General features: G+C 36.9%; 1 protein-coding gene across 3 annotated transcripts in view; it reads right to left on the minus strand.

Moving 5' to 3' along the window:
- Nucleotides 1-547: 547 nt before the first annotated feature.
- The window catches only part of MOXD1 (monooxygenase DBH like 1), a 64471-nt gene continuing 40111 nt past the window's right edge, over nucleotides 548-24907 (minus strand). For 2 of the 3 annotated variants that reach the window (XM_027634185.1, XM_027634186.1), the window contains exons 5-12: nucleotides 17738-17917; nucleotides 15371-15473; nucleotides 12141-12307; nucleotides 10553-10744; nucleotides 7773-7832; nucleotides 5901-6043; nucleotides 3221-3389; nucleotides 724-1019 (exon numbers count right to left, since the gene is read on the minus strand). In XM_027634185.1, coding sequence (XP_027489986.1) covers nucleotides 855-1019; nucleotides 3221-3389; nucleotides 5901-6043; nucleotides 7773-7832; nucleotides 10553-10744; nucleotides 12141-12307; nucleotides 15371-15473; nucleotides 17738-17917 — 1179 coding nt within the window. In that variant the 3' untranslated portion in view covers nucleotides 724-854. Of the gene's footprint in view, nucleotides 1020-3220; nucleotides 3390-5900; nucleotides 6044-7772; nucleotides 7833-10552; nucleotides 10745-12140; nucleotides 12308-15370; nucleotides 15474-17737; nucleotides 17918-24907 lie in introns of all 3 variants that reach the window. The other variant, XM_027634184.1, reaches the window with a different exon arrangement.

A 24907-nucleotide genomic window follows, 5' to 3' on the forward strand; every position in this document is an offset into this window, starting at 1 on the left:
AGAAAAACAACCTCTTAATCAGCAGTTTGGCCTATTATTATGCTCAGCATGTGCTAACAATACCTCCTGGCAGGCTCATACTCCGATTCCCTGTGCATGCCAGAGCCTGATTGAAAGATAGATCTTAATTGCTACTGCTGTCCAGATCAAAAAAGGAGTGCCTACTTCTTGCTAAGGATTTACTCACTGGACAAGTACCTTAAGACAGAATAAAAACACTGAATTATCAAGGATCAGGAAAAAGAAATGTCAAACAAACCAAAGGACTTGTACAGGATTCACTATGGGGAAATTTGGGGTTCTGCCTGTGTTTTCAGCCCTTTCACATCCATAGTTCCCACTTCTCTTAGGAGCTGAGATGGTTTGCAGTGTGTTGCTCCCAGAAATGTCCTCCCTGAATGAATTCCCCCTGTAGCTTTACGGCACATGTCAGTCAGACAAACATATGTTTGCAAGACCTGTTTAGTAATTTGATTAACTGCAGATGTCAAGAACTAAGACAAAATAATACAGCACTCATCAGATTGAATGTGGTTAACTAGGTTGCATTTAGTTTATTAATTTCATTCATATACATAGATGACTTTGAAAGCACCATGTGAAATAGTCAAGATAAAGTATAAGAAAATGTCACAGGAAAAGATTTCTATATGCAATGTGTCAGTGTACCTACTGTGTTTCATACATACTTTACATTGAAAACCAAAAAACCCACAGTTTTCAGAGGATATACACACTTTATTTTGAAATGGCTAGTTTCATTTATTGATATGTAAAAAAATAAATCTACAATAGCAACAGTGCAAACACATCAGAACTTGCATGGCATACAGAACACAAATGAATAAAAATTATTATACAAAGAGCTCAATGTTTCCTATGCTACTGGTTATGATGTGTAACACAAACAACAGGGTGAGGAATAAACTGCAACTTAAACAGGAAGATGAGCTGCATATTACTGGCTCTGTCTTGTATGGTCTCTCTATTTCAGGGGGTAAAGCTGTCATGCCTTGGATCTGCAATTAAAATAACAAAAAATGATCAGAGTTTTGCCACATAGGATTAGAAAACTGTATTTTGCTCTTAAGCTAGCTGGAGCTTGCATGAGAATCTATTGTTAGTTTTGTACTGGGGTTATGACTCTTATTGTGGAGACATCAAACTCAGCAAAAATATTGATATATTACATGCCAAATGATCAGCCAGTGTGCACATCCTATGTTTTCAGCTCAAGAGCAGCTGTGTACACTGGTATCCTCTCCAGTAAAGCAAGGTTATGCCGTGGCTGGTTGATTTGAGAGACCTTTTCTTGCTTTGTAGGATTGTTTGGTTGGTTTGGTTGTTGTTTGCATCCTTCTGGCAGAAAAAATTGGAAGTTTACAGTGGCACAGTGCTACAGGGATATAGAATGATATCTGAATATGTTCATTTCTATGTACAAGGTTTACACTTCCATGTACAAAGCAGCTAATTGTGTACACAGTATTTCACGGAATCACAGACTGATTGAGGTTGGAAGGGATCTCTGGAGGTCTGGAGGATCTAGAGGATCTCTGGTCCTATGTCCTTGCTCAAGCAAGGTCACATACAGCAGTGTCATGTTTCTATAAACTGAGCGTTTTACACTTTCCCCTTGAAAGTCAGTGGAATTTTTATTGGGTTGGACATAACTACATGTTTTTTATGGTTCTGACATACAGTTAGAGACACTTGTATGTGCTGCGTGGCTTGCTTTTCCTAAATGTACTCCCTACATATTAAAGAAAATAATCTCTACAAAAGCAAGCTCCTGGGCACAAACACTTTTCAAAGTCTGAATGTCCACCTGTACAGCATGTGCTTGCTTTGGGTTTTTTTCCATGTTCAATTGTTCTGCACTGCAGAAAAAAACCCAAACACCTAAATATTGACTTAATCTTAGCAAACACAACACAAAACTAAAACTGAACAAGGGACCATTACTATAGAAGGATGAAGGTATTTTCAACGCAGTTCCTCTGCTTCAATTTTTAACAACTCACAGACTGTTTGGCCATTCACGTTAAATTTACTCTTGATTTTGATTCGAATGGTCATTTTAGTGTAATATCACTAACAAGTGAAGGGAAAGGAAGGAGTCCTAATCTTAGCTTTGATGAATACGCCCTATTCATTTGAAATAGGAAACCATGATTAAAAGGAAGAACTAAGAATACCCAGTTCAGTGAGCTCATTCTTTGACTATGTTTTTTAAGTGTTGCTCCTTCATCCTGTAAGATAGAGAGGAACAGCATTTTCCAGAAAGTATACCATTAAAATAAGAGAAAAACCAGCTTATTCCTGCTTGATAAAATTTCTGTCATCATCTTAACTTGTCGTCTGACAAATAATCAGTGAAAAAACAGATATGCAACTGCTACTGCTCAGTTGTAATGATCAAGAAGTTTACCCCAAAATGGTGAATAATCACCCTAATGATGACAGCTTTTCCCAGCAGTCCTGGAAAAATACCAGTAGACATTTAGAATAAATAATAACTTACTGGGCAATTATTTTTTATTTTACAGGCTATTTTCATCAAGAGAATAGGGAAGGGAAACCTACAGAAGATAAAATCTTACAAAGGTTCACAGGGGAAACAGACAATCCAAATGTACTTTCTTTGGCCCAAGACTATAGACCATTCTATGACACAAGACAAACAGAAAAGCAAAAGATATTGGAAGAGTACTCATTATAACTCTAGATTGTCTAGATGCCTGAGTTAAGAAAGTAGATTCTTGAGGCTACCTTATGCAGTCAATAAACTTATCCCTAGAAGGTGACTCAGAGAGGAAACCGGATTTGGGGATCTTGAATCACCCATCTCAAGACCCTAACATAAGTCCCTGACCATGAAGGCAGCCAAGGAAAAACAGCTTCCTGACTCAGTCACGTAATCCGGACATGCGTGGTTACTCTCTGACCAATCCCAACCACACTGAAAGACTCCATTCTTCTATTACCGGTCCCAAGTGCTGATCAAAGCTCCAACTTTTCTCTTTAAATGCTTCTAGAACACAAGTTAGGTGAAAGCATTGATAAAACTTTCTCATCATTTGTTATTGTATGTAAATGTAATATAGCCATGTAAACATTCTAAAGAGATATAACCAGATATTTATTCATATACAATGAAAGAGAGTAAATCACATTTGTTTCACGACATTGTTGCTTCCTTTTCAACACACAGACTTACCGACCATTCTGCATTATCTGTTTTTGAACACCTCACGTTCACAGGTAGTTTAAGAACAAGTTTATTATAGGAGAGACCCTCTGATCTGGACCATTTGAATTTGTTCATTGCATCCATAAAAGATAGGTTTTTATATTGCTTAGGACTCTTGATAATGAAAGGCCAAGTCCTAAAAAAAAATACAAATAATTACAATTAGATTTAAAAAAACCCAAAACATAAATACTATCAAGTTGGAACTGATGAGGAAAAGCTTTTGGAGAATCTACTCAGAAAAATAAACGTACTATTACTGTGTATATTATGCATAGCTCACATTCACAGTTAAGTTCTATTCTACTGAAAAGCGAAGCAGTTTCATTGATTTTAACAGACTTAGGACTCTTTAGGACTTGCTGCCAGACGCTTTTAGAAATGAAGGACTTCAAGAGTTACATTGCTGTTCTCTGATCTACAAACTGAATACACAAAACAGATCTTCTGCTGTAACTTCTCAAAAAAAAACAAAACCAAAAAAACCCACACCCTCTCTGAGGCTTGGCAGGCTGGGTTGCCAAGAAACATTTGCCATTAGAAAGCTGCTTCCAGATGGTTCTGCCAAGCTCTGGTCATAACTCAGATAATAGGTCAAAACTGAGCCTAACATCACAGGAGTTGCTCTGACGTGCACTGGTTGGCAGCAGAGAATAACTGTTTGTGTGGACATTGCCTTTTGGCAGGTTCCTACATGCTGGCTGCAAAGGGAGTTTTGGCCAGAGGTTGTATAGAAAGACCTGCTGTGCTGCTCTATTGCCCACATGTGGGAACCTTCCCATCAACAAATGGGGAAAATCCCACTCCCCACCAGCCAAAGATGTGGAAAGGGAAGGAATGAGATTTCTTGTCTTTCGTTTAGTAAAGAAAATTAAAAAATAGTAACAAAGGAAAATTAGGAAAAAATCCAAAACAAAACTAAAGAAAACCTTTTCCATTCTTCCTGCTTTCTCCTTGTTTGACTCTACTGGGATGAATGAAAACAATATGGAGGACAGGTCAAGTTCTTAAAAACATAAAGTCCAATACAGCTAGTGGAAGAACAAAAGTATTCAAAACTTTATCTAAGTAACCTAATTAATATTTTGGTTGGAGCATGAGTTATCTTTTCAAAGCACTTTAGATAACACTCTGTCTTATCTTGCAGTAGGCTGTCTCCCACTTGCTTTGGGTAAATTGCCTATGCCAGAGTTCTGTGTCCACTGTGTTCTTGATGTCCACTCAGCCTCTAGGTATCGAGCATATAATTTTAATCAAGCACCTATTTGACACTATTGTGGCCCAATTACTTTCATCTGAGCTCCTCATGATTTAAACCACTGAAGAAAAATGTCCTAAAGTGAGCTACAGTGCCTTGTTCCTGCTTCCAGTTTGTCTTTGTGTGTAAATCGAGAGAGACTTTAGAGGAGTCAGTGAAGCAATTCTAGTGTTAGACTGACACAAGAGAGATGAGTATCAGGTCACATATCCTTAGGCTGACAGAGTTTAATGAAACAAGAACTGTGGATTAGGTCATAAATACTAGAGGCATTAATAATCTCCTCTTCTAATTACTATTCCATTTGTGGCAGACAGTCTGCATACTTAGTCTATTCAGAACATCCTTATTTCCCCAGGCCAAATGTGCATTTTTTCCTTAAGTACAGTTATCATGAATGAACACTCAAGAGAGCATATATTTGTTAGAATATTTTCTTTCTAAGTTCAGAGAGACTCTTTTAGCTAGGACTAATTTAGAAACTCTGTTCTCTCTGTATTAAAAGAGGTTGTAAGTGGAAATAGTGTGGAAAATTAAGTAGACATTCATTGCACGATGCATTCCTTCAAACTCTTCTTTCTTGAATATAAATTTCAGAACTAAGACCACCAAGCCTGTACATCAAATTATTTTGCAATAATAGTTTTATATGTTTTGTTAAGATAAACTGTGTAAGGAAAGACAATTTTTAAAATGTAATTGCGGTGACACACTAGTAGTCTATCCATTTGATTTTAAAATCTTGCTATTACCTTAATTTAGTGCAACTAACAATACAAATTTAATTCACCTTTCACTGCTAATAGTGCATTTTACTTTTTACTGTTTAATTTTTTTTCTGCATTTCATTCATATGGGAACTTTCCTCTTTTGATTGTTCTCACTGTTTACAATCACTTCCACTCTTGATCTGCTGTTGAGGTGCTTTAATTTTAAGCATTATGAAGGAGACTTAAAACTTGAAATAAACTCTTTATTGACTTTTATATATTCAAACAGATTTAACCTGTCTATACTGGACTTCCTCCTATCTTCTAGCAAAATTTAAGTTTTATGTTAGATTCTGGAAATCATTCTTAATGAGTGATATTGTTGTGCAGGTTATCCCATTGACTTAAAAAACAGAAAAGGCAGATTCAACAGCAAACTGGGAAGCATTTTGTGAACAATATAATTTTTTTAAAAGGATAAGCTGCTTTCCTATCAAAAGAAAAAAAAAGGCAGAGTAATTTGGCAGGAAAAATACTTATCAGCACAGCATATTGATCAAAAGAAAGCAGCATGAGTGACCATGTTGCACTACCAGAAAGAAAAGCTGTCTAAAAATTATTCTATAGGCCCATAGACAGAAGTAGAGGTGCTACACATATTCATAAACATTTTGCATACCTGACTGGTCTATAGATTTCCTTAACTCCAATGAACTGGAGCTGTTCCATTATATCTGGAATACTTGCACATCGGGTGAGGTTGATTCTTGGGTAATAGAGCAGATATGACAGGCACATTTCATTCCTGGTGCTCAGACCACCCTGAAAACGGGATTTTTCTTTTAATCAAGGTAGCGTTGTAATCCCACAGATGAAACCACTGATTAGCATTTATATGCTAATGAAATGTGTGTCAGGAGACCAACTCAGCAAGTTTATCTTGTATGCTAGGTTATCAAGTAAAAAGAATTATCACATAATTAATTACAAAATATTTAGCAAGCTCAAGCAATAGCTTCTAAGATAAAAAGACATCAGAAAGAACAACTATGAATAAAATAAGACTCATATTATGTTGAAGAGTACTATCTGAGAAGTTCAGGTTTGCTTTCAGTTGTCTCCAAGGTACTTATATCAACCATGTTTCAGAAAAGGGCTTCAAAGTGGAACAGAGGTAGAAAAAATCTGTAGGATAATTGATCTGTTAAATAAGAAATTAAGTAGCATTGCCTAGTAAAATGGAGATTGGGATGGAATATGTATCTCTCTGGACTCTGCTTATAAGTACTCAGGAAAATAAACAGTAAGAAAAAGCTCAATTATTTCTGCTAACAGACAATGTTGACTCAAGAAAAATGAGCACTAATTATAAAAGAATTAATTAGAGTAACATTTCTAGAAATAGAATCTTAAATACTCTTCCATTGAGTACCATGGTGCAAACAACTAATTTAAAATTAATCTTGGTAAATATGGAGAAGATTATGTGCTACATAATCCTAAATCCTGTGTGGGTACAGTTCCACAAATATCATGGAATCACAGGAATGGGAATGGAGAAGACAAAACACATGAACCAGAGGCCAAGAGCTAGTGTGGTCACCGCATAGAAAAACAGGACAAAACCTCAACACCCTCCATTCTTGCTATTTTGTTTCTTAATATAACTACTGCATGTGCCTACATGCAAGCCATGATTCAAGGAGAAGTATCCCTGAGCTCACTGGATGCCAGGAACAGTTCTTCCCTGCAGAACAGAAACCCCTCAGGTCTCACCTCCTAGAGGTCTGGAACCAGTCCCTCCCCAGTAAGCAAGATCAGACCCAGGCGAAGGCAGCTATATGCCTCCCATAGCCACACTGGGTCTGGCATCACTCTACATTTTTTTAGCCAACTGATACAGTCCAGCTCATGTGCCAACAACCAAATTTCTTTTACCTCCAAAACCAAGTGGCTGCATCACATTGGCCAGTGCCAATCTCTAAAGCTGCACCTGAGAGACTGCACTGACGTGTGCCAAACCTGAGCTGGACCCCCTTGATGGGGGAAGGGTCCTTGGCTCCTCTTCCCAGTCCAAAGGAGCTGCATTCTGCCTGGGTTCTACATTCAGCACAAAACTAAACAGTCCAGTAACATCCTGGTCATATCTTAAGTAAAAATCAATACATAAGAACTGGCAGTCACAATGTCGGGGAAAAACATGTAGTAAGTCCATAAAAATAATTCATTAGAATTTGCAGAATTTGCATGTAAATACATGTTGTGATGAAAGTATTCCTTATACTAGCAAAGTTTGACTTTTAAAGATTTTCTGTGAGCTGAAGTGCTTATTGTTATAAACTAGTCATATGAATGCCTTATGCAAGAGATAAGACTATGATCACAATCATTCAGAAGATTTAAAAACCTAAGAATCTACGAAAGATAATACATAATTACATGCACACAGGCCTTAACAAGTAAGTTCGTTTTTTTTAAGTGTTTTATGAAAAAGGTTTTAGTCTGCAATATTGTCTGTGTACTTATTTTGATCCACTAAAATATTGCTTACCCATGTCATGCGAATTCGGTCCACAGTATTGTAGTGACATTCTGTGATTAAATTATCTCCCTGGAACACAAGATTTAGAAAGTTCACAGTTTTGAAGCTTATCAACACCAACTTCAGGTAATCACAGATGACAGTGAGCACTTAAGAAATAAACATCAGAGCAGTGGATATGACTTTTTCAAAGAGAAGGGTTAAGTAATTGCCCTATGCTAAGGCCTCGGTACTTAGCATTCATATTATCCCAGATTCTCAGGGAACCCCCATGGATTTAAACAGAGTCTTATTAAGACTGTTGCCTGCATTTTTTTTTAAATAGCAGTGAAGGTGCCCAGTTATCATCCAATTTCTGGAAAATTATATGCTAGATGATGCATACAAATGATTCTTGCTCCAAAACTCATCCAGTGCTACTTTACTCAGGCCAGTTTATCCTGCCAACTACAGCAGAAATATTTGGCAAATGAGGAAAAGAAGGTTTTCCACATCACAAAGGCAGCTATTTCTTTGCCAAGCCTGGGAGTAGAGGAGTGGCAGGTAGAGACTTCACTACATTGACAGATATGTATGGGAAAGACTTAATACTTACCTTCTCAAGTGCATACAATTACCTTTTTTGGTACCTTGACAAACTGATCAACTGTTTGCTAATACCTTTACTCCCTGTACCTAATCAACTACAAATCTCAAAATCACCACAATAACCAAGTGGAAATTCAAGTATTCAAGAACATAGCCAGACACCAAAAACCTGGTATTTTGGTCAACTTCGTGTCATAAGGATGCCAGATGTTTGTTTGGTTTGGTTTATTTTTCTTGTATCATCATCTTCCCTTATCACCCATTATACTTCCCTGAAAAAAATCAGATCACCCTTTAAAGGCTTAGATTTTCTCCTTTCCTGAAGGCTGTCTCATCACCAGATAAATGCCAGCAGGGTCTGTACTCCAGACCGCTGGAAGAAGGTGTGTCAGCCTCATGTCAGCCAAATGGAGATGGAGGTTTCTGAAGCAGCAAGAACTGGCATTGCTTCACTACTTCCAGCAGAAATATGCTGGTTCCCACCAGAAAGATCTATGGTTTTCATAGCTTATGGACTGTATAAGGTTCACTAAAAGTGTTCCTTCCATGTTATTCCATCTCCTGCTTCTAAACGGAGAAGAGTGTGTGAGCATGTGAAGAAAGCAAATAAACTGGACTCCACAAGCTAAAAGAAGGATACACCCTTGGAAGAGCTTCTGGGAAGTGAGAACTTACTTAAAAGTAGAACTTACCTAAAAAATTTATTATTATTAGTTAATTGATTAGACTGTTACCTGAATTACACCAGATGATGTGTGCAAAGCTGCATTGGTAGTTTTGCATAAGATAAAAGCAAAGAAAGGCTTGAAAAAAGGCTCTCCACTCAAGGTGGGGGTATTTTCATGTTGCTGATACTATCAGATACCTTTTTTAGTCTTTATGCTGTCTACTCCCTTATGTTCTTGAATTGTAAGAGGCCTTCCTCTATAATCTGCATAGATTTTCCTAAAAATATTACAGGCTTTCTCTGCAAACCTGTTATCTTCTGCCAGCCTTCTTCCTAAACCTTTCAACACTTCTTTCCTGAAGGAGGTAACACCAGTTTGTCTTTGAAGTCTCTGTAGAGTACAAGCAGTTTGACTTCAAAGAGTAAATGCTGCACTTGAACATCCAGGTTTTGCTGTAGAAATTAAACTAGAAATTTAGCATTTTAGCTTCTTACCTTTAAAGTACAAATATCAAAGTATCCCAGTGTGGGAGAAGAGACAGAAGAGACAAAGAGACTTGAAAAGAAGCCTGGAAGTTTAAAACCATGGGGCTCCTGACTATACTTGAAGTTCAATGATTTCATTGGTCTTTTCTGACATTTTGTGTCTGATCAATTCTATTAAGTAACAGGCTTGTTCCCATGCACCAGGACAAGCTTCTCTGCTGGCCAGATCTGGAGCACCCAGAGTGTGCAGCACTAAACTTTCTGTCTTCAGGTCAAAACCTCAAAAAATATGCTGGCTGGAACTAATAAAAGATGAGTGAATAATTTTTAAGTGAATGACTCACCAAAAAACCCAGACTCTTTTCATGCGATATCTGTGGATAGCTACTGCTTCATAAGATAACTGTAGCTGGAAATTTTCTATAAGTTATGTTACGCTATTTTCACAAGTATAATAGATAGAGTTGTATGATTTCTTTTTCAAAAGGGTTGTGTTTACAAGTGAAACCTCATGTGGAAGATAAGCATGGAGCTTTCCTTCCAACAACAACAAAAAATGTGAAGCAAACAGAAGATACGGCTGATTTGTAGACATGTTTGCAAGGCTGGACATTTGCTGTGTGAAAAAACTGACGATGTGCTTCTTGGTTCCAACAGCTCTGTAAAGCCATGCATTGACATTTCCATTATTCATCTTGCTGAATGCACAACGATGGCACAGCCAGGCACATGTCGGATTTGCTAATCTGCTATGTTCAAACATTTGTGATAGTAAAGTTCTAATCAAGTAATTATGGATATCAAACATACTCGAAGAATAGCTTGAATTGATGGACCAAGCCAGTTCTGTGGTGAATTGTGTGGACACTCCTGAGATAACGAAATTTTAATGCATTAGTCTGTGATAAGTGGAAAAACTAACAAAACATTCAAAAATTCTATGATGCAATGATAAGAAATTTTGTAGCAAAATTAATCCTACATGTGAGAAAATGTTAGGCACATGATCTCTTAAAGAGTTTACGGGAAAGAATGAAGTGTGTCATACTGGCAAGATGGTTCTTTCTTCTTTCAGATACTGAAACTCCTGGAAGTTGAAGTCAAACTCATCATCATAAGCAAGCAGCTTCTGCTCCTCGCCATTATGGAAGTGGCGCATCCTGATAGCTCTGCCAGCAAGATGTGCATGAAGAAGGACCGCAAACACTTGAATCCCAGTAGGTCTCTCAGCACCTAGAGCCTGGCCAAGGGAAACCACTATTAGTGTGCCCAAATGCAAGGTAATGTCATGTAATGTAATGTACAGAGTGAAAATATATTAATTAATGCATTTTGCATTCACGCAGTTTACTGCAAAATGTAGTCTAGACTGAAACCAAACCTGTATGTGAAATTAAGGTTGTATACACAAAAAAAAGAAGGCTAGATTTTTTCTGTAATTTTTTTTTACAAAAAACTCATGGTTTTACTCCTAGTAAATACATTTTTTAATGAAAATCAGCTAGACTGCAAATTATTCTTAACAGTTTAAGACTTCCAAGGGAATCATACTATAAAACCTGCACATTATTTTAGTGCTAATGGCTGATACTGGAGAATGTGGATTTTTATTGTGAAAAACATTTTCTATGTAGTTATGAATGATGTCATCAATACCGTGCCAAGAGATGCACTTAAAATTGAGAGGCTGTAATTATAATATACTCTATTTCCCATCTTCAAGTGAACTGGTAGTGAAATACTGTAAGTTCACATCTGAAATTTTTTCCAGGTCAAAAACATTTGAAAATTAACTTTTCCAAATTGATACAAATCTGACATCACTCCCATTCTAGCTGAGATCTACAGATCTAAACTTCCAGTATGCTCAACCTTAGTTCTTATTCAGAGGTTAAGGTAGAAATAATCTGTTATCGCAGTACCTTTCAAGAATAGCCTTAGGGTCAGAAACCTCATGATAATAGATTATTCAAGCTGAAAAATGCTAGGAGAATATGCAATATTTAACACCTCCAAGAAGAAATCTAAATTCTCTATCTAATTTGACCTTCATAGTAAACTAAGTTCTTGATTCAACCTTTCCCTATAAAGGACAAAGTATATGAGAATCAACCATGATACATTAATCACAGATCTTGGACAATGCTTCCATTACCTGCAGAGATATTTAAGTTATTTTAATGAAACCAAGTATTTAATAAATGCATAATTGTACTTTGGGCCATACAACAAAACCTGGTCAGGTCTTTATTTTCTGTGGTTGGTCTAAGAACCTTTCAGGCTTTACCTCATCATTAGGAGCCTTTTGCACATGCACAGGTCTGAATTAGTTTCAACATTTTTTCTGGGCTAGGTATTCCAAGTTGTTAATAGCTTTGCCATGGAAAGCAGTGTATGCTTATATATTCAACACAAAATTAAAACATTGCAAGCACTGTGTCATCCAGTATTACTCATGTAAGTAAAGCAGCTTGAATATTGAGTAGTCTAAAGACCCATTTCAAAAAGACTCAGCATTTTGGACAGCAAAATGTACTACCAGATGCCTTTGCTCACATCAATCTTCCCAAGAAGTTAAAGTGACTCTAAAACTATTTCTATGAATGAAAACCAATGGATTTAGGCAGGGGTCATACCTCTTCCAGACATTCCAGTGTGCAGTGACCCTCTGACACAAATTCGGGCATGCCTGGTGGGATATTGTGGAAGAGGCTGACCCAAAGACCAGCTTCAATAACTCCAGCATCATATTTCCTTAAAACTGGAGTATAAATTAGCCTCAGACCAGAGTTATCTATCAAACCTGCAACAAAAGAACACAGTGAGCCATGGCTATAAATCTGTTTTTCAAACACAAAAAAAACAAAACCAAATTGTTTCACATTTTTCATGCTATGTCCTAAGTTTTTTACATGAAAATTGAGAAATCAACCTCAATAACCTGGAAATGAGTTCAAACTGTATTCAGGATGTAATAAATAGGGACAGTCCACAGGACAGTTTTTAAGTACAGTATCTTGTTCTCTTTGGTGTTTAGATGTGAAGGAAAAATATGTACTCCCTGTAGCCTTCCTGTCCCTTCCACTGAGATATCTAACACGGATTTCAGGGAAAAGAAGATAAATCACAGGCAGAAGAAACAATACAAGGAAATAATCAGACCTCAAAAGGTTCCGTGTATGATTTTCATATTAAATATTTAAAGCAAAGCTTAAAACTTTTGTGTTTTATTGTCTTAAAAATTATCTTCTGCTTATGAATTTTATCTATTTCTTTGCCTGGAGTCCTAGCATTAATTATATTTTTCCTTTGCTTAGGATTGCCTGTTACATTACAGCATACCTCAAATGACAAAATATACCCCTTTTACAATCTCTCAGATTAAGAGTATCAACTAAACATGAACATTTGCTTACTGAATCCCAAACCTGTACATAATACCAGTACCTTGAGTGCAGCAGACAAGAGAATTACAGAGTATTTTAATGCTGCACTGTCTCAAGAACTTCTCTTGATTTCAAAAATTAGTTTAAAGAACAAAAGCCTGCTGTGAAGAGGATGAGTTTTTAACAGTCAAAAAGATATAATCTATTTTGTTCACCTACATATGTTTAGCCATATGTGTTTGTTTGTGTAACTATTAATAATTGTTACCTTCATCATCTAAATGCTTATAATTATTAGTCATTCGTATTAATCGAGATACACACAAAAAAGATTAATTTGTATTCGCACAATTGCTACACTCTGATAGTTCACTTTTTCTTTGTATTTATGAATAATCAGTGAAATAATTTCAAATTTGAAAATTAAAAATGCAAAAGGGTATCAAGTATCTCAGAGAAGGTAAGAGGCTTCCTAATGACCTATATTAGTCTTCTAAAATACATAACAGACATAGCAGTGCCTGAAGCCAAATTTTACACCAATATGATATTAGCAGTCTATTTTAAGATAAGCAAATAGCAGAGGGACACAGCAGGGATTGTTATCCAGTCACTAAAATATCTAAGATGGAGTACTGTATATAATTATTAAGGAACAAAGAATATGAACTATGTATAGCCAATTAAAAATGGTAATCAACCATTCTGCAATATATGAATCATGACATTTATGATGATATATCCTATCCCACAACATCACAACTTTAGTATCCGGGAATCCAAAATCACTCCCTTTCTGGAGCTATCCATAAAATCTCATCAACTTGGATTTTTCCTTTTTGGAATTTCTCCCTCAAACTGGTTGCTAACATCTAAATGTCAGAGACTTTTATGCTCTGTCAGAGTTTCTGATAAACAATCTGAAAAGAGGCCATCTTTCAAATGAAAAGTTAAGAACTACAAAATCAGAAACATCCACATTAAATTAAAAATGTTTGAACTGCTCCTGACTGGGAGCCAACAGTGACTGCCAATCTGAGTCACTCAGGAAAACATTACCCCAGGTCACAAAGTGAGGGAAACAGTGCAACCTTTCACCATGAGACCCAGACTGGAAACACAGATGACAGAATATAAAACTGGAGGTCACCCAGTGGCAAGTTTGGTGTTGCGTCAGGAGAACTCTTTTGTCCCCATGTGAAGCAGATAGAGCACTCAGGTGTACGCTCTCACAGACCTGGCACAATTTTATACTGTGTATTTTGCCAGGGAGGAGGAGATGTAGGACCTGGATTACAGGTACCCTTCCCTGCCTACACTGTCTGAATTTTTCCAGGTCTTCAGTGAGATCCTGTGTTCACCTGGGAGTGTCCCTGCAATTGTCCATGTTGCTTGAAAAAGAAACAAAACATTATTGATTTCCAGCTTTTGTATGTGCCACCTGAACTAAACCAATGCTGTCATACAGCGCAGTCAATTAAAACAAAATGATAAATTTAGGGACACAGCCAAATCAGACACAGTTTTTCCACATGCGACTTCTCAGGTTTGCAGGTAACATTTGATGGAAAAGCATACAGTATCAAGGATGCAAACAAAGTTTATTGTATACTATGCAAATGTGTATGCTAAAAGGACAGAGTCTGTCACTAAATAAATAAAAAAAAAGACAGTTAATTTAGAACAACATGAAGGGGGAAATGACAGTAAGACAGAATGCCATAACCCACATAGCGGATTTTATTTTAAAACATAAGGGTGTAAAGAAAGGCCTGTACACTATGCTGTATCGGATTTTACTCAGTTCATGTATAAAAATCACCAGAATATTCTCAGGTACAGTAGCTTAACAAACTTCTGCTTCAGAACAAAAAATATCTTTTCCAAAGACAGCTTCAAAGTTCCCCTGATTTTCTGAAGTTCATTGGTTTCTTCCTTTTACTTCTTTTAAACAAAATTTACTTTCAGGAGGAACATTTAAAAAACACTGTTATAAATTTAAAGTTTATCTTATAAGACAAACTGCTTTTACCCAGTGAATGGTCTAGCAATCTGAGTCTGTACTTCAACTTCAGAAACTGCCCACAGTTCAGGTAGATTTAAAAAAGAAAAAATACTATAAAAAATTAATAAAAGGATCATTCCCTGTGTTGCTGTCTCACAGTTTGAGTGCTATGCTGTTTGTTTTCATTCTGATTGGATTTCCCAGCAAACAGAGAGAGAGATAACAAGAAGAATGTAGTGATAAAAGGAGATTTATTCACCTGGTCCCCAATTTCTTGTATACCTGAATCTCTCACTGACTTTGGGTTAAACTTTTGAGAGCAGTGAGAAAAACACTGTGAATCAGGGACTACTGATCAGGAAAAAGTAAGCCGTGGCTTTGTATTTGCTCTGTTCGCCACGCAATGCAGTGATGAGCACTTGTGCCTAGTACATTTTCCAGTGTTGCATGTTTTAAAGAGTGTGAGGCTACAAACCTTCTGTGTATGATGGATTGTCATAATGCACCTCCATAAGAACGAACAGAGGGTCAGATGCTGTGCCAATGGATAAGCCAACATGTGGAGGGTAGGTGAAGCCCTGGAAATCAATGCACGCATACAGAGTTCAGGTGTTTTTGCGATAGTTAAGAGTTAATTTCTCTTTATAAATACAATGTCTTCTTTTTACAATGATATGATCATATTAATGATAAAATTTACAAAGCTAACTTCTTTTACAGCTTTGTGAACATGACAATTTGATATAATATAGTTGTTATATGCTCAGTACACTAAATAATTCTGTCAGTATAAAATAGTAGATCCCACGATAACTAGAGGACAAAGCTCTGAGCAAACAAGCCTGACCTCACTGCTTTGAGTAGGAGGCTGGACTAGAGACTTCCTGAGATGTCTTCCAATCTGCATTATCCTGTGATCTTATGATTATTTATTCTGTATTTATTGTTTGAGAAGAAAAGGAAAATTTCATTTTAAATGTATAAACGTTGCATCATCAAACACTTAGCCTGACAATAAAACCCTTATGAAAACGTGAATCAACATTTTAAATGCTCCCAGTTTCTATGAGCAGCAATTTCCAGGTAACATTGAGGTTGCATATGATTAACTTGTTTTTCCTGCACAAATCACTGTATTCTTAGTAAAATTATTTGAACAATAAAGATGATCTTCATGGTTGCATTTACATTAGCAAGTCAATATTGCAAAAGAAGTAGTTTCTGTACCTTGCAACAGCTTGTCCTGGACCCACAGCCCCCAAATGATGCTCCTTTGGACAAGCTCTGGTCAGCCCCCATGCACTGAACCTCATTTATTGCTAGAAGGTGCTGGGTTCACCCCTGCACATTCAGTTTAACTTCATTCCAAAGGGGATTGTAAAAATTCTCAAACCACTCGCAATGATAAAAAGAGCTTGCTGAGTGGGAACAACTGGAAGATTTACTTCAGAAGCTCACTCCTGAATCAATCCAAAATGCCAGTATCTCCAAAATGAACTCATTTACCAAACTCACTGTAGTAGAAATTAATCTGCAACATTTTATAGTATATAGCTAATATTTTAATATATAATTTGAGATTCTAACTTTCTGAAATGTGCAATTTGAGATTCCAACTTTCTGATGCTTGATGGACATTAATGAATTAATTGTAATATATAGTAAAAAATATTATCACCTTCATTCGATGTAAGGGTAAACTGAAGTTAATGAAGTGGGTACTAGGTTAAACCTGAATGTACCCCAGATCTGTCAGATTCCTCTCCGCTGATCTTTAACATCGGGATCATCCTTGCAAAAGCCTCCATAGTGCTCGTTAAATGATAACTTATTTATATGAGTTTTTAATTTCACTTAGATTAAGATACTCAAAAGTACAAATACTAGGTCAGAGCATAGCTGGTGGCAAAAATGCTCAAAGCATATGTCAGGGATAATGCTCATAGTGGATTAAATGTCTTTTGATGAGTCCACGTAAGAGCTCTGACTTCCTCGCACTGCAGCACTCGCAGATGGTTTTGGACTGCAGGCTGGCAAATGAAGGCTTCAGAAACTATCATCACCCCAGTGCCTCTCTGTGCCTACACCATCATTTGTGTGGGCACACAGTGAATCATGGGGGTAAAGGGGTCGAATTCTTTTGGCAGTAATGGTGCATTATGTCAGCTGAAAGCATTAACTGGAGCCTAAATTGACATATGAAATAAGCTGAAAACACAGCCTGAGGTGAACATGGCAATCAGAGCCTATATTTTCTGTAGACATGCCCCCCTTGCCATGAGCAAAGTGGCCCTTGTGCTGGGTCAGCACTGGCACAGGGTCTCTCCTACACTGAAATGATGTCTTCTGGGGCTGCGTAGGAAACTTCAGAATGATATGCCTGAATGGGGCAACAGTGAAACCAGGTCCTGGTGAGGCACATAACTAATTACATCTATTTGAAAAGTCCTGTGCCTGTGTCTTTTACAAAGTCACCTACAGACACTGCTTTCCTTTCTGTTATTCTCCACAGGTAGCTGGTCATTCCTGGAGGCAGTGTATTTTCATACCCAACAGGACAAGCTGATACAGTGATAGATTTCCATGTTCCAAAGCTCCCCTACGGCATCTATACTATTATAATTACTTTTGGCTTGTCACTCAGGATCACCATTGCATGGTATACTTAAAAGGACAATAAGAGGTTGAGGACTTACTGATGAGGCATTTAGGGATTGTGATTGTGTACCCTTAAAAGCAGACAGATTAAGTAATCTCTAATATACTATGAAGAAACTTCATTATGATACAGCCCCTCGTAAAGCCCCACTGATGAACCATGATAGACAGACATTCATCCTACCTCTCCTCCAATGGCCCAGGCAAAAATGACTGTCTCACATGTGAGAAAAGAGTCTGGCATGTTGGGGTGGTAACATTCATGCCCATAGTCCAGCACACTGTCATTCAAATTGCTGCTGCACTGGTAAAGCAGGATATGGTGCACCAGATTCTCATGGCCTTTCTGGATCAACGGCTCAACCTGTCAAGGTTAAAATGAAAAGAAAAAAAAAAAAAAAAAAGAACACATATCTCAGTGTGACTATTTTAATGCAGGTATGAAGACAGATATAAAAATTATGCAATATATTTATTTTAAAGGGAAGACTTGATGTTATATTTTAGTTATGTTGAGATGTACTTTCAGCACTGCAAACTCAAGAAATGAAGTTGTCAAAAATTTCATTTTATCCAAGTGCATTAGTGGGGAACAGAAATAAATTCTACATCTTGACAAAACCTCTGTTACCACCTTTCTTGTTCTCTCTTCTCCCATCCCAGTCTTGCACTGTCACTTGTCTTTCTCCCTGGCCAATCTTGCTTAGCAACATTCCAGCATGAAGGGGATATAAACCAGCTAAAAGTCTGAACCAGACTGGTGTCTGAACGAGTCAGAGCTTTTCACCCCTGTTTCTGCCTCTTTTGTAGTATTTCAAATTATGGCTGCCCGTAGATTCTGTGTATCTAGGGTGAGCCTAGAGGTATACCCCACATTCTTCAGCAGCTCAAAATGGACTTTACAATTTTTTTGACATCTATGAGAAATCAGAATTATTTTAAAATCTGCTCATTTGTAAAGACTTTATTAACATGAAGTCATTCTTGAGAGGTTGGGTGTTTCAGCCTGTTTACAGCAGTGATAAGCTGGAGGGCTCTCAGTGGTGCCCGAGTGCCCCCAGTACAATTAAATCACCAAACTTCAGGGTAGGCTGAAATTATTTAATTCCCATATAAGTGTTCACCCTCTATTTGGATGGATGATGTTAAATCATCTCTGTCAGAGATTATGTCCCTGGGGTAAACATGAATACTTTTGAAAAAAATTATTTTGCTTTTCAGAAAGATCATATTCCACAAAATATCAGCATATAGAGGATAGTATTAAAATGAAAGGATTTTTCCCTTGCCTTTGCCTTCAAAGATTTCATCACATTCTATCATATTTACCTTCAAACTGAATAAAATAAACATTAATATTTTTACAAGAAAAGTCAAGCTTTGGCAATGCAACTTTTAAGACACAGGGTGCCATGCAGTATTGCCTCAATATCACTGAACCAATGAATCACTGAATAGTTGCAGTAGGAAGGGACCTTTGGAGGTCATCTAGTCCAACCCCCTGCCAAGGCAGGGTCACCTAGAGCATCAGGAGAGAGAAGGTTATTTTAAACAGGAAAAGAATGTATATACATCGTAAATTTACATCCATTTTATTTTGTAAGCACATTCATGTGCTACCAGAGGACCAAAACAGAGTAAGCAGGAACAGTTTATTACATTATTAAAATATTGTCAACACAATTTATCTCTCTGCATTTCATTCAAAAAACTAAATCAATTACAAAAGAGGAAGGGTGATAAGAAGTAGCCAGAGACTGACTGTATCAAGACCAGCCTTGTATGTATGAATCCACAAAGTACCGAGTCCAAATGATACTGAGTACCTGCATGTCCACCCAAGAAGTGCAGAACCCACTTCACTGGACTTAGAAATTAATGGAGGGATGCCAATTTAATTGGATACCCCACAGTTTTTTTCTGGAGGCAAGATTGAAATACTTCATAGGAGATCATCTGAACTGTTCATTGTTCTCAGTAATCCTCCCATCATCATGAATTACTGCACTATGGAAGTAAAAGGTATTTTTGAAGGAGATAAGAGTCAGTTTTCCCATTAAATAAGAATTCAGTTCCAAATATATCAGACTGAATGACAAAGATTCAGAAATCCATTTCAGCTTGATGTTGCTTCTTCCCTCTGCCCCATCATATACCTGCATATTTATCCAAATACTACAGAAGAAAAATGCCCTTGTAACATGGCAGCTTATACATTAAATAGCAGGATATATGTCAAGAATTCGGAAGTTCCACATAATGTAGAGGTTAGTAAAAGAAATGGTTATGGGAATATTATCCCTGTATCTACCAAGAAAAAGGAGTACTTTTGTCCCAACATGTGACAGTTCTGCCTGCTGCTACAAGATCCCAGTGCATGCTGTGCTTACAATCACTACTTCAAAACCAGCTTCCTCTCAAAACAATGGGATATCACCAAAATTAGAAACTCACATCCTGTCATCGTTTTTTAGTGTCAGTTACCTAAATAATAACAGCACTTCAAAAAACAGTTTTGTTCAGCTTTCTTAAGTGAAGAAAAGAAAAAGGAAGCTAAAACAAAATAAATCCTTAAACATACTTCTATTGCATCTTGTAGGATAACTTATATTGTTCAGATGCAGAAATAAGTCATGAAGAGCAGCAGTGAAGTTATGCTTTTTACACGTTTTTATTACTACTCAGTTGAAGAGGTCTTTCTGTTGTTAAACAAATTTTTAAAAAGAAAATGTTAGGAGTGGTCAAAATTCTATCAAAAAACATCTTAGGAAAATTTCATTAATCATGAATTATTCTGACATGTATGGAGATATTTTAATGGCCAGCTCCCTAAGGCTCACATCATTATTTCTCATTGAAATGAGAGAAGAAAGAGGACCAGACCTTTTAGGTACGTTGAGCTCCCCTTCTCTGATCTGATGAATACCTAACTGTATTTATTTACTAGAATAACTTCAGCAGAGAAAAAACCTAAAAACTATGATTTCATACTCTGTTGTACTGAATAGCTGGACTAGGGATTTAAATGTGCCATTCTACATCCCAGGTGAGTGCTGCCTCTTTACACAGCTATTTGTTATTTTGGCTCATAGAATAAGTTGGTTATTTAGGCTGCCTCACACTTCCTCTCTCACTTTCCACAAAGAGCATCTGTACAGATTACTTTGCTTCAAGCTGAGAAGAAATTCCAAAATGTCATTTTTTTCTCAAATAAACAAAATTCTTGTTTTCTGGCCAGCCTTACAAATAATGATGAACAACAATGACGTTTCTCAAATTGGGGGCCAAATTCAGAAAATCGCTTGTGTTTAGAAGTGCACATAAGTAGTCCCAGGTGTAAAATCAGTTGCTAAAGCAGGTATCTACAATTAAATATCTAGATCAGGGTGGCCTGATTTCCAGAGCACTTGCAGCCTCAGTGAATGACAACACAATTTGCAGTTACAATTTGTGCAACTTTTAGAATACTTGCGAAAAGATAATAATTTGATATGGTACAGTAGGGTAAAGGAGTGAAAACAGAAAAATAGCGATAAAAATAGGTATGTTACATAATAGTCATTAAACTCTGCAGATTTAAGTGAACAGTTAATTTTTTTTTTTGATTTTTATTTATACATAGCCTTGTTTGCTCTGCCCTCTTACAACAAGAGACTCTCAAATAACATTTTCAGCCAAGTAATTAGATAATCAGTGATTGAGTAGTTTAGACGGTTGCAGTGAAAATGGGAATCCACCTTTCATTTTCAATAATTATGAAGAAACCTGACTTTGAAATGTAGTTCCTTCTCTTGTCCTTGTGAATTCCTATCCATCTCTTGTTAGCCAAGGCAACCAAGAAAAAAGCTGAAAGGAGACTAAAAAGGAATATGCATGTAACTACCTATTTTCCCCATTTTACCTCGTTCTTTGAGGCTCCTCTGTGGTGTTTTCCCTGTTGCTGACATGCAAGGAAGACCCAGCTGTCAGGGTTCATCTCTTTGCCATGTTGTGAATAAGCCTGCAGAGATACTGCACCATCGGGCACCTCGGTGACTTCTTCCCCTGCAGGCAAAATGCATTTTCTGCTTGACATTTCCTAACTGCCAGAGGCATGGAGAACAAAAGCCCCATATTCATGCTACATTAAAATGCCCAACATGTTTGGGATTGCAAAACATAAGTGCATGCAACAAGACACAATCTCTCCTGTTTTTCATGAAACCTGTGGTAAGAAACTCATGGTTTATTATTCATGATGACTTGCTTTCTGCATCTTCCTCTATCTTTTTTTGAAAGCTTGGGAAAAAGGTCTTTATATCTGAGCACACTCACATATATGAACCTATCTGACTCCCACTAACAGAAGCAAAACATAATAGAGGTACTATAATCCTGCACCACTTCAAATCTGAGCTTTCGAAGAAGGAGGTATTTAAAATACACCATATTCAAATGTAAATGAAGACACTACCTTCTGCAACCAAAAGCAGAGGTTTCAGTTATGGTGCTTGGTTGACATGACCTGTGTTCATCAGACAGGTTGAGAAGTTTTACAGATCTCCTTTCATGGTACTGAATCTCTTAACACTGCTGAAAACACTGACTTTCAAAAACTATAAATTAAAGAATTTTCAAGTCATTATAATGTTAAACCAGATAAGATGTGTGCTGTCTACCTGTTATTTTAACAGAAGTCCTATTCTAGTCAACAGGCTGATATCACATGAACAAAGAGAACGTTTATATCTACCAGGGCCAAGTTACTCATCTTCAATTTTTCCTCCTCTCTTCTCTATTTCATAGAATCAATCACAGAATCAACCAGGTTGGAAAAGACCTCCAAGATCATCAAGTCCAACCCTTGATCCAACACCACCGTGGTTACTATTATTCCTTGTCTATTATCCCTTTCCTCCTATTATCCCTTTACCTATTATACAAACTGAACCTGTCGTATGTTGTTTCCAGTTTTTTTCCTTAAAAAAAAAATTAATATAACAGTGGCTTGCATCTCAAGGTGATGAAAAGCAGGGTCAAGATACTAATGTGTTATGTATTAAACAGGATGAAAATTAAAAGACCTTAGGTGGTCCAAGAAGTTAGATTTCCTAAAAGGAAGAAAATATCTCCAGAAACCTGGAAGTCTTTCTTGCTTATTCCTGGTTTTCTCCTTTTTTATTTGCTCTATTTTCTCTGATGTTAACAGCTGTGGTTTGTTCTTCATGCCTGTTTGTGCAGACGATGAAAGTTAGCAAAATATATCCATAGTCTCACCATAGTGTCCCTATTTAGAAAATATAGCCCACTGAATGTCAGAAAAAAAACCCACCTGAATTTATTTTTAGATATGAAAATGACAACAGGTTTTTGATCTTTTTGAAGTGATGATTCTACACTGAAATGTCAATGAAAAGCATGATTTTTTTTCTGGCTCAAAAATGTAGCTTCAACTTAATCTTATATTTTAAAGACATGATGGGATTGCATATTGCCATATAAATGACTCTGAACAAGGCCACAGCCTTACATCACACCTCATGTAAGTAGTCAGTGGTGACGCAGGGAAGAAAATGAAATTAGTTTATCTCAAAATGGACACTAAAAATTTGACAGATTTTTGTCCTGCTAGTGTTGCATCTAGAAGAGTTTCTAGCCTGTGGTTGGTTCATTTATATGTATGAGCTTTCCATGTCTCTGATTAACTCAGACCAAAAAGTGATGTCTGTGAAACTGAATACTGGTTGAGTTTAGTTGAGAGAATTTTTGCAGCAGAAAACGAAGTTATAGGCTTTCTATAATTCTCCTCAGGAAGAACTATTATTTTCTTACTGATTACTTTGGTCATTGTACTGCTGTAAATCTGTACCATGCACATGTATTGAAAAATTATCTGACTTGGAAAATTTCTTCAAAGGTTGACACAATTTCTTCTTATTAGGATCCATCAAGATGTTTTCTGATTTTTTTTCAGAAGTGTAATTGTGAAATGATCAAATATTTATCTAAAACATCTCTTTTAAGGTTTTAGATTTCTCTTCAGAAAAGCAAATACTTAGTTGGCTTTAAAAAGTTGGGTCTTTTTCAGCAAAAAACCCCTCCATGTATTCCAGAAAAAAAGGCCTCAGTAATATGGTTTTATTTTCTTATAAATTTTCTGAAAGAAAACCACCAGCCATTTGCTGCCTAGCACTTGCACACAACCCAGAAATGTGCTGAGCAAAATCTCAAGAGCTGGAAACATGCCTCTCAGCTGGGGTAGATGTTTAAGTCCATGACTCCAGGGCAGAACAGAGTTTTAACCCTAACAACACAACAACTAGCTCATGTCAGTAGAAAATCCTGTCTACACCAGTGTCACATCTGGGACACTAATCTGCTGGAGACTTTCAGCCCAGAGTTAAGGCATTCCAGGGTCAGCAGAGACCACCCTCCCCATGCCTCCATCCTACCCTGTCAGAAAGCATTAAATTAATACCACAGAATAGACAGAGCTGAAGGAGACAGTTCCAATGCTCAACTGGCTGCAGTCTAGCATGGACTAACTGCTGTAATGTTTCCTGAGATCAGCAGTATCATTTGCATGTACACAGCTAAGTGTACAGTTTCTGTTTTCCTCCCTGTACAATCCAGGTCTTAAATTCAGTCATCACTACTGACAAATCCCTTTAAATCCCTCTCTATTCCAAGTGCTTTTGAGTTTATGCCATACCCCTTACTTAGAAAGGTGTATATTTTGCTGAGTTAGGAGGCAGAGTAAAGCCACTGCTTCTTGTTGATTCATGGTCATCTGAGATGACGTACAACTGATGCATATCAGGAAGTATCACTGCTTGATGTGAATTGTCCTTCAAAGGTAAAAGTGTTCACTCAAATTTTTTTCATACATATTTTTCACATCCTCCAGCTGGAGGAAAATATAACCTGTGTAGCTAGTGACAGCTTTTGATTTTTGTATTTAAAAAAAAAAGAGATGTAGATGAGGAAAAGGCGCAGGCAACAGCGACATCTCCAATGTTAATCTTATCATGTGATTAGATAAGGTTTCCTTGGTGGATGGAAATTTTCCAGACCAAGACTTCCACGCAACTTAAGGTATTGAAATTTGTATGATTTGTACTTAATATATTTGGGTTGGGTTTTTTTCCAAAGTGAGATTCAAATACCAGACATAATCCTAAATTGAAATAACAGTGCTAACTTAATTGATTGATTGATTGGTTGATTTAAGCTATATTACTGGCATTTCCGTTTAACTGGTTTTGAGTATGTTTTGAGTACATTTTAAAATGCAGAACAAAAATCCTAACATCACTGTGGAGGAAAGGTCCTTACCACGTAAATAGAAAACAGAAAACTTTATTCAAAGTAGATA

Source organism: Corapipo altera, unplaced genomic scaffold, assembly GCF_003945725.1.
Source record: "Corapipo altera isolate COAL_440 unplaced genomic scaffold, ASM394572v1 2b, whole genome shotgun sequence".
Lineage (NCBI taxonomy): Eukaryota > Metazoa > Chordata > Aves > Passeriformes > Pipridae > Corapipo > Corapipo altera.